General features: G+C 41.5%; 1 protein-coding gene across 1 annotated transcript; it reads right to left on the bottom strand.

The window, feature by feature from the left end:
* Positions 1 to 594: 594 nt before the first annotated feature.
* On the bottom strand, positions 595 to 3,546 carry LOC126588427 (FRIGIDA-like protein 2). The gene is made up of 3 exons (XM_050253512.1): positions 2,417 to 3,546; positions 1,502 to 1,671; positions 595 to 1,412 (listed from the first exon to the last, which is right to left on the bottom strand). Exons 1-3 carry the CDS (start codon positions 3,411 to 3,413, stop codon positions 852 to 854), a joined length of 1,728 nt encoding a protein of 575 aa, XP_050109469.1. The 5' UTR covers positions 3,414 to 3,546; the 3' UTR covers positions 595 to 851.
* Between the last annotated feature and the right edge of the window lie 6,981 nt (positions 3,547 to 10,527).

The following is a 10,527-nucleotide window of genomic DNA, read 5'->3' on the forward strand; positions in this document are numbered from 1 at the left end:
TCTAGGATTCATATAGCCGACCCCACTTAGTGGGAAAAGGCTTTGTTGTTGTTGTTGTTGTAAAGATGGATGTCACACAAAGATGAATGACAAACTGGGCAACCAAACATGTTCCTTCTAATATAATATTTTAATGGAAGACAGCGCCTTCTCTAAGGCAAAAGAGGATTTAAGGCTTTTAAGCAGCATGTAAATATTCAAGAGGAGCAAAAAATTTGTGCCAGTTCCCAAAGAGGTGAAGATGCTGACAAACCAAGCACCTTCAAGAAAAAAAAATTAATTATTTTGAAAAGTAATCAAGAAAAAACACTACTTCTACCACGCTTACGATGATCAACCTCAAAATCAAAGATTAAGTTCCTATTCTATACAAAACTTCATCTATTTCTGGGACAAGAATAGGGGATCCGGGAGTGCACAGCAAAATCCAGTGGAGAAAGGCAGAGTACTGCTTGCCCTAATTAAACAGCAACACAGAGAGCAAAATCCTAAAACAGTTAAAGCATGAGGATCTTGTTCTCTTTTTATGAAATATTTTCTATGGGAAAGAAAAATGGATCAATAAGTCCTAGAAGTAGACTACGCCCACAAGAATGAGTGCTAAAAAATGATATTAAAACAAAGTTATGCTACTTTTCAGCGGATTACTTCCCAAATGTCCAGAAAATTAGTGGATAAGACAATATTCTGGACAGCAAGAAGCTTGTTCAAGTTTGTTTGCTGTGCTACAATCATGGTAAACAAAGAAGCAGACATGCTTTTCTGATCACCAGCATTGCGGAAATAAAAAAAACTAAAAATTTGTCATATACCATCCAAAAGTATACTACGTCAACAAAGAGTAGCAATCACTACTGAGGGTAGTAAGATGGATGATATTTGGGGGGTGCACCATATCCACCATAGGTAGTTGGCCGGTTATAATAACCTGACGGAACATACTGTTCAGACAAGGATAAGTGGGTACTAGTAGGGGCTGGATGCCCAGGAAAACCCATCTGGCCTCCTGAAAAACCATACAGCCCAGCTGATGAACCCGCATAAGTGGCAGCTGGAGGAGCAGGAGCAACGCCAGACAAGGAATAGGCTCGCAACAAACCTGCGTCATTAACATTAATTGAGACTGCTGCAGATCCATCTGGAGCGGTCATTCTAGGACGCTTGTTTCCATACAGCTGCTGCTTCAGTTTCTTTGCCGGCTCCTTTACCATCTGCTGTTTCTGTTGCTGCCGCAGTTGCAGAGGCTTGGCAGCAGAAGCCACAGCATTGCGTTTACTGTCTGCCTTCTCCTTCTCCAGCTGCTCCAGACGCTTTTGAAGAAAAGCAGGTGGATACTCAGATTCGAGCTTGAGGTCTTCAATAACCTTGATTACTGATTTCAAAGCACCGGATTCTTTCGCTGTGGCTTCATTCTGCAGAAAAAATTGTTATGAAGTATGTGCAGATGAAGCATTAGATTTTGACAGCTATTAGGTAACATATGAGAGAATGGTGAAAATACCATTGACTGGCGAGTTCCATCCTTGCATACTTTCTTAGCAAGCTTTTTGGACTCTTTGATGTAGGATTTTAAGATGGGAACTGGTGGGAACTTATTGGTCAGACCAAATTCAGAAATGAATTTGACAGCCAAAAGATGTTTTCCCTTACTCACAAGTTTCTGAATCAGATCTGCTAACACAAAACCAAACTTATAAAGTTAAAAATCAGAATCTACCCTAAGGGAAACAAAACTTTAACGTGTGCAATAGAGAATTAAAATAGCCAAACAAAAAAGGCAAATACTGATCCCGGCATAAGATGGCCTCAGAGGGACAGTACCCTGCTTGTACATTTATGATAGAGCTCTCTCTTAGATTGACACACCTCCTCAACATTTAGCACATGTGAAGTGTTTTCATATTGAGAAAAACTGGATCACTAGCTCTCCCCCAGTGCAATGACCTTCAGCTTACGTGTAGGACCTTCCATTAGGCCTTAATAACTAAGTAGTGAGACCATGCAAACACTCTGCATCTATTCAGACTTCTTACACCTCTCTTTCTGAAGTTTACTCATGGAGGATTCGGTTCCCACAATTGAATCATTCTCTGATAAGTATCAAACAAGTCTTGATAACCAAAAACTAAATTTTTAACTTATTTGCCATGCTGCATAAACTACATTATGTTCATGATTAACAATCAACTCAAGGATTCATTTTTCCCATGAAAACTAGTACTATTACGAATTCTGTGACTGAAACGTCAAAGAAGCCTTTTTTATACTAAACCAAAAGACATGTGGCATGTATAAAAGATCAGGTATGGCAATCAACATTGGATAACACTAACTATATGAATTGATATCGATTACTAACTAAATGAAATAAACATCAACTTAGTATACAAATGTTTCCACTAAAACAAAACTTTACCTGGAAGCTTATCCCCCAAACCAATTTTCCGGCATAACTCAACAGCTTGCCTATACCGCGCAACTATGACAAAATGATCAACAAGTTCATCCGTCTTGAATTCGGCCTGCAGTCCATAAGCTGCAACCAAATGCAAGAATCCCAACGCCTCGAACGGGTTTTCGCCATCCATACTCAACTTCCCTTTCCACTCCAATGCTAACTTCTTGGCTCTCTCCCTCACTTCCGATCCTACATTCGGAGAAATTCCCATTAACACTTCCAACAACAGCACAGCACTCCTCCTCACACCAAATAATTGTGGGTCCTTATCGCCCTTATTTCTCCCATTTGCGCAATAGAACCCCTCCATTGCATTCAGAACCATGGCAGCAGGGTCCTTGGCACGCCGAATTGCCTCCAGGAGCTCACCCCGAATTGTGTTTCGGTTATTCACCGACTCATTCATATAATTCCTCAACCCCATCGCATCCATTCTCTCACAGAACGCCACCAATTCGGGCCGAGGAGGCACAACATCCACTTCACAATTGATATCTGTTTCAACCACGTTCTGGCTCGGGGGGTTTGATGAGGAAGAAGGGTCTTTTGCAATCTGGGTCGACAAAATTGACGAACTAGGCAGGTACTTTGGCATCTGGATCGATGATTTGGGGTCTTCCGCCATCTGGGTCGACCCGAGCGACGGCAAAGACGGGTCTTTTGCTACCTGGGTCGGTAAATTCGACGAAGGAGAGGGGTCTTGTGGTATCTGACATGAAGGAGAAGAAGGGTTTGTGGAGGACTGTGACTGGAGGGATTGGAGGAGGTGGAATTTTTGGGTGAGGGAGGTTTGGATGGAGGTGAAGTGCGAATCGAGGTCGGACCAAGAGAGATTGAAGGAGGAGAGGACGGCGGAGTGGGATTGGAGCTCGTCGAAGGCCTTCTTTAGGTTCTGTTTCTTCGTGTCAATCAGTTCCATGGCCGCTGAGATTGTTTCCGCAGTCGTCGTCGCCATTGCTTCGTGAACGCGAAATTGAGTTGCAATAATCCCCCCGCCTGGGAAAATTCCCAATGCAGAATGGTAAGAATCCCTTTTTGTTGTAAATAGGGATGGAGTGTGGACGACCACCGTTACTCCCTAACCTCCTATCTTATTGTTTTGTAATCAATGCCTAATTATTATATTTAGTAATTAAGTGTTTATCAATGCCTATAGATAAGTGTTTATCAAAGATGAAATATACACGAATTTTGACAATATATATACACGAATTAAAAAAATATTTTATTCTCCTTCTCATATCCCCCCACAATTTCTTATTAGTTTTATAACCCTAAACCCTAAAATATTTTATAAGACGTTATTAGTTTTAAACCCAAAAGTTTTGATATTAGAACCTATGTTCTTTAAACATAGATTTGTACACTAAACCAGAAGTTATGAATTTAAAAAATTTAGAATATAATTCTAATGTTGTTTTTGCACTAGAAATTCTCGACTCTATAATACGTTATCAGAAACAAAAAAATAATTTTCTTTTCACGATATAGAGATGAGAAAAAGGATTTACACATGGTCTTTATAGATTTGGAAAAAGCGTATGATAGGTTCCCAAGAAACATTCTTTGGAGGATTTTCGAGAAGAAAGGAGTACGAGTAGCATATATCCAAGCTATAAAGGATATGTATGAAGGAGCAAAGACTGCCGTAAGAACTCATGAAGGACAAACCGAAAGCTTCCCCATAACTGTAGGATTACATCAAGGCTCATCCTTAAGTCCTTACCTTTTTGCATTGGTAATGGATGAGTTAACAGGACATATTCAAGATGATATTCCTTGGTGTATGCTTTTCGCAGACGATATAGTGTTGATAGATGAAACTTAGGAAGGGGTAAATGCGAAGCTTAACCTTTGGAGAGAAGTGTTGGAATCTAAAGGTTTTCGCCTAAGTCGATCAAAGACAGAATATATGGAGTGCAAGTTCAGTGCAAATGGAGGCTAAAATGAGTTAGGGGTGAGGATCGGAGATCAGGAAATACCAAAGAGCGATCGTTTTCGCTACTTAGGATCTATCTTGCAAAAGAACGGAGAATTAGATGGAGATCTCAACCATATAATACAAGTTGGATGGATGAAGTGGAAGAGTGCATCCGGCGTGTTGTGTGACCGTCGTATGCCACTGAAGCTCAAGGAAAAATTTTATAGGACGTCAATAAGGCCGGCGATGCTGTATGGCATAGAATGTTGGGCGGTGAAGCATCAACACGTACACAAAATGGGTGTAGCGGAGATGAGGATGCTTCGTTGGATGTGTGGGCACACGAGAAAGGATAAGATTAGGAATGAGGATATTCGAGGTAAAGTAGGAGTAGCTGAAATTGTAGGAAAATTGAGAGAAAATCGGTTACGATGGTTTGGACATGTGCAAAGAAGGCCTACTGACACTCCGGTTAGAAGATGCGACTACGGGATAAAGGTTCAGGGTCGAAGGGGTAGAGGAAGACCTAGGAAAACTTTGGAAGAGACTATAAGAAAAGACTTAGAGTATTTGGATCTAACGGAGGACATGACACAGGACCGAGCACAATGGCGTTCTAAGATTTATATAGCCGACCCCACTCAGTGAAGAAGGCTTTGGTGTATTTAACACAATACGTTGAAATGAAGCAAAGTTTATTTATTGATATCTCCGATAAGTTACAAATATCTACATATACATGAGTCAAAATAAACAAACAAGAGGGAGCCTTCACAAAGGTTGCTTAGGAGAAGTCTCAGCAGTCGGTAGAGCCTTAGAAAGAGAAGGCACCGGAGGGGGATAATTCGGAGCCTCAGTACTGGACAGAACCCTAGAAGGAGGAGGCATCGGAGGTTGATTATTTGGAGCTTCATTACGCGGTACAACCCTAGAAGACGAAGGCAATAAATGCCTTTGAAACAAACCCACAAACTGCTGATGATCAAGTAAAACCTGACCATCAGATTCCTTCATTTGGTCAAGCTTCCTTTTCATGTTTGTAGCATAGTCATGTGCGAGCCGGTGCAACTATTTATTCTCATGCTTGAGCCCTCTAATCTCCTGTTTGAGACTCATCACTTCAGCCGCCAATGATTCAACTTGGCGGGTTCGAGCAAATAGGCGTTGGGCCATATTAGACACAGAACCTGCACACTGAACACTTAGAGCCAGAGAATCCTTAACAGCCAACTCATCAGACCGTTTGGAAAGTAGTCTGTTATCTTTGGGAGTGAGAAGGTTCCTAGCCACCACCGCAGCAGTCATATCATTCTTCATCACGGAATCCCCAACGGTAAGAGGACCAATAAGGGATAAGAAGGATGAGCGCCATATGTTGTCTGGAGAAGGCGTGGCTGCCTCTTCAACAAGGTTCAAGTCAAAACGACGGTCGGAGGGGCCAGACATTTTCAAAGGTGTTGATGAGAGAAAAGGTCGGACAAATCAAGATCTTAGAAGTGCAAGAAGGGAGCTTCTACTAGTGAAGATTCAAATATGCTTTGGAACTTAATGCCAGCTTCTATAAAAATCTGCACTCGACGGAGCTTCAGAAATCGAAGAGGCGTTTGCTTGCTTAAAAACTGGGCTGCTCAGAGACCACGAGGGCCGATCTCAGAAATCGAAGAGGCGTTTGCTTTCTGAAAAGCTGGGCTGCTCAAAGACTATGAAGGCCGATCTTAGAAATCGAAGAGGCGCTTGCTTTCTCAAAAGCTAGGCTACTCAGAGACCACGAGGGTCAATCTTAGAAATCGAAGAGGCACCTGCTTTTCTCAGCCTTGTCAGCACCTGTCACATGCACACTCAGCTTTGCTGAAATTACGGGCATTCTGTTGAAGATTTCTGGTGAAGTAGAAAGCACGTGAATCTTACTGTTCAATCATCCACTTTCCACACGCACCATCAGCTCATGGGTACCACAGATAACTTTGCTAAAGATATCTGACAAAGTTTAGACACGTGAAGCTTGCAGTTCCCACTACATCGCTATGACCAATAAGGGTAAAAGAATAGCAAAGAAACAGCACTAACAAAGTTTAGACACATAAATTTTGAAGGTCTAGCTACCATATTATTACCCACAAGGGTAAAGGAACAGCACCACTGCTGGATAATCGGAAAGTCCTTATGTGTCAACCTTTGTGCTCCGTGGCAAGGTAGACTAGCAAACATGCCCAACCTTTACTCACATTCGAGAAAACACTCCCAACAAGATTGCTTGCTCCAAAATCGAAGAGGCACCGTCCTCTGAATCTCGAGAGCCAGACTCTCAACATGATTACTTTCTCAAAAATCGAAGAGACACCGCTCTCCGAATCTCGAGAGCCAGACTCCCAGAAGGATTGCTCTCTCAAAAATCGAAGAGGCATCGTTCTCCGAATCTCGAGAGTCAGATTCCCGACAGGATTGCTTGTTCAAAAACCGAAGAGGCACCGCTTTCTCAACTTCGAGAGCCAGATCTCCTTGGATAAAGCTTGTCTGTAATCTTTACACGCAACATCAGCTTTCCAGATACCACAGACCACTTTTTCAAAGTGCTCTGACGCACGTGAAGCTGGTAGCTCCCACTACCGTGCTATGACCAAGCAGGTAAAGGAATAACATTACTACTTGTTGTTAGGGAAACTCCTATATATGTCGACCTCCATCCTCAACGGACAGGCAGACCTGCAAAAATGCTCAACCCTTCCTCATATCTAAGAGGGCATTCCCAACGAAGCCTCTCGAAATACTTAGCTTTCTTTACCCCCGATAATCCCTCTATAAACAAGTTACACCAGAGCAAGAATACCTTATATCATCAGGGTTAAAAGCAAGAGTATCCCACATCATGCTTTTTTCCTGTCTTTTCCTTTAGCCTTGTTCTTACCTGTAAGACAAGGAGAAAGAGAGCAATCAGTCACCACTTGGAATCAAGCTTCTAGTCAGGAACTGACTGCCTGGAACCCCTTACCTGATTACTTACCTGGCATTGCTCTCGAGTACTCATCTTCAACATCTTATGCTTCTAGAGAAGATACCACATTTGCCTGAGGAACAGATAAGGAAAATGAGAAGGATACAAGGAAGCATGTGGAGTTAAGCGTAACAGAACACATGCCGATACATCCAATACTTTGTCAACAGCAAAAGTATCCCATATCAGCAGGGTCGAACGTACTCTAGATTTGATGGACTTGTTTTGACCCTCAAATTCTTCAGTCGGCCTTATACTCTGGAGGAAACCAGAAAATCCTCCAGCCTAGTTCAAGAATAAGCCTGTGGAAAGTTACTTCTTCAAAAGCAAAAGTATCTCATATCATCTATTCTCCTTTTATTCTCTTTATCCTTCATGCTGCCTGCAAGATAGGGAGAATGAGAACAATCAGCCGGAACTCGAAATCAAACTTCTGATCTGGGACTGATTGCTTGGAGCTCTGATTGCTTACCTTGTCTGTCGCCTCTTTCAGCAGATCTCCTAGGTCGGCGACTTGGGGGACTCCTACTACATGGTTTGTATCACGCTTGACCAAGCCTGAAACTACAAGTAAGCTTCAAGTGAAATTGATACATTACCTTGTGTATCTCCACCAGTTAAAGATACCATCCCTGGATGGAGGAAGAGTACTTTCAGAGAAGATGCCACATCTACCTATGAGACAAATAAGGCAAGTGAAGACGAGAGCTTGAACCTATGTCATTTGTACTAAATCATTCACTTGTACTCACTATAGGAGAGCTTGAACCTATGTACTTGTGTAAACCCTTCACAATTAATGAGAACTCCTCTACTCCGTGGACGTAGCCAATCTGGGTGAACCACATACATCTTGTGTTTGCTTTCCTGTCTCTATCCATTTACATACTTATCCACACTAATGACTAGAGCAATTTAGCGAAGATCACAAACTTAATACTTTCTGTTGTACCAAAGTCCTCACTAATTTTGTGGATCAACAATCCTTAAGTCTTTACCTTTTTGCGTTGGTAATGGATGAGTTAACATGACATATTCAAGATGATATTTCTTGGTGTATGCTTTTCGCAAACGATATAGTGTTGATAGATGAAACTCAGGAGGGGTAAATGCGAAGCTTAACCTTTGGAGAGAAGTGTTGGAATCTAAAGGTCTTCGCCTAAGTCGATCAAAGACAGAATATATGGAGTGCAAGTTCAGTGCAAATGGAGGCCAAAATGAGTTAGGGGTGAGGATCGGAGATCAGGAAATACCAAAGAGAGACCATTTTCGCTACCTAGGATCTATCTTGCAAAAGAACGGAGAATTAGATGGAGATCTCAACCATAGAATACAAGCTGGATGGATGAAGTGGAAGAGTGCATCCGGCGTGTTGTGTGACCGTCGTAGGGCACCAAAGCTCAAGGAAAAATTTTATAGGACGGCAATAAGGCCGGTGGCGATGCTGTATGGCACAGAATGTTAGGCGGTGAAGCATCAACATGTACACAAAATGGGTCTGGACATGTGCAAAGAAGGCCTACTGACGTTCCGGTTCGAAGATGTGACTACGGGATAGAGGTTCAGGGCCGAAGGGGTAGAGGAAGACCTAGGAAAACTTTGGAAGAGACCTTAAGAAAAAACTTAGAGTACTTGGATCTAACGGAGGACATGACACAAAACCGAGCGCAATGGCGTTCTAGGATTCATATAGCCGACCCCACTTAGTGGGAAAAGGCTTTGTTGTTGTTGTTGTTGATCTTTAAAGACGACATTCAAATAGATGTCATGATCTTATATCTGTTGGAAATATGCCCTGAAAGTCAATCTTTGGAAGAAATCTTTCTGGACAAATGAATCGATGTATGGATGATTCTTATACATGAAATGGCAAAGATACTAATTAGGACTATCTCAATAAACGATATAAGTCCTGAATAGTGAATCCATGGACAATGGATCGATTGAAGAAGTAATCTAATGATGTTAGACTACAGAGACCTTCTTCACATAACCATTATGTCCAAAAGGTTCCTGGTCGTTGGATTGTCGGAGGGATACTGACAATGCTTAGACCGGTACATACTATGTCCGCTTCAATTGGAAGGATGGAAAGTCTCAACCCATTCGTGTTGTGACACTAAGACAAGTATGTAGGTGCTCATTAAGGGAATGAGTTCACTGAACACAATCGAATCAGAGTACTTGCATGGAGGTCTACTCACATGTCAAGCAAGTAACTCAAATGGTTGGAATAATGTAAGTAATCCTTTGACTTGAGGCATCGTTGTTGTCTTGTGGTTAAGTACTTAATCTTTGATTATGTCAACGTCACTCTATCAGAGTGTCAACGGCATAGTTGGGGTTAAGCCACTTAGTCATGAAGGCAAGTGTATGTGCAACAAGGAATCTCTAATCCTCGATAAGAGAGGAAGAATACTCTAAGATATGATTCGGGAATCTTCGGCCGAAGTATCGAGCGTAATAAAGGGAAGCGTTCCTATACAACTCAATTGGATCATATAAGAAGGAATAATCACATTAGGGGTTTGACATGATATATCCATACCCTAATGATGTGATTGAGAGTATTGTATTAGAGAAGGATTGAATTACATTGTAATTCCAACTGACTAGGTTTTTCGAATAAACTTCTACATTAGCTTGGGTAGCTATGACATATGGTTAGATGTCACTCATAGCTTGTGAGTTCTTCTAGATGATTAAATGTAGTCGTCAAAGAAGAAAGGTGAATTAAAATGAAGTTTTAATTCACTAAGTGATTGAATTAAATATAAGCAATTGGATTGATGCCAATCACCTCACTGCCTTGCTAATTAGAACCTAAAAGATTGTTCACCACAACACTATTGTAGTGAGTAACTAATGGATGATGGAAATAATTAATTGGATTGATTAATTGTTGTGATTGATTTAGAAAGTCTAAAGAAATCATAAAAGCGATAAAGATCGTTTTGGGCTTAAGAAACGTTCGGGTTTAATTGGGCCCATTGGGCCTAAACCCATTGGGCTTTTATTCAAGCATTGGATGACTTGAAATAATAAAAGCCCAAAGCCCAAACAAACAACAAAGAGGCCGGCCACTTTAGGTGTGAAAGGAGTGAGATATTTAGTCAAGTTGTTGACTAGGTTTCTTTTGTCTATATAAGCAACTTT

This window comes from Malus sylvestris, chromosome 11, assembly GCF_916048215.2.
Source record: "Malus sylvestris chromosome 11, drMalSylv7.2, whole genome shotgun sequence".
Classification (NCBI taxonomy): Eukaryota; Viridiplantae; Streptophyta; class Magnoliopsida; order Rosales; family Rosaceae; genus Malus; species Malus sylvestris.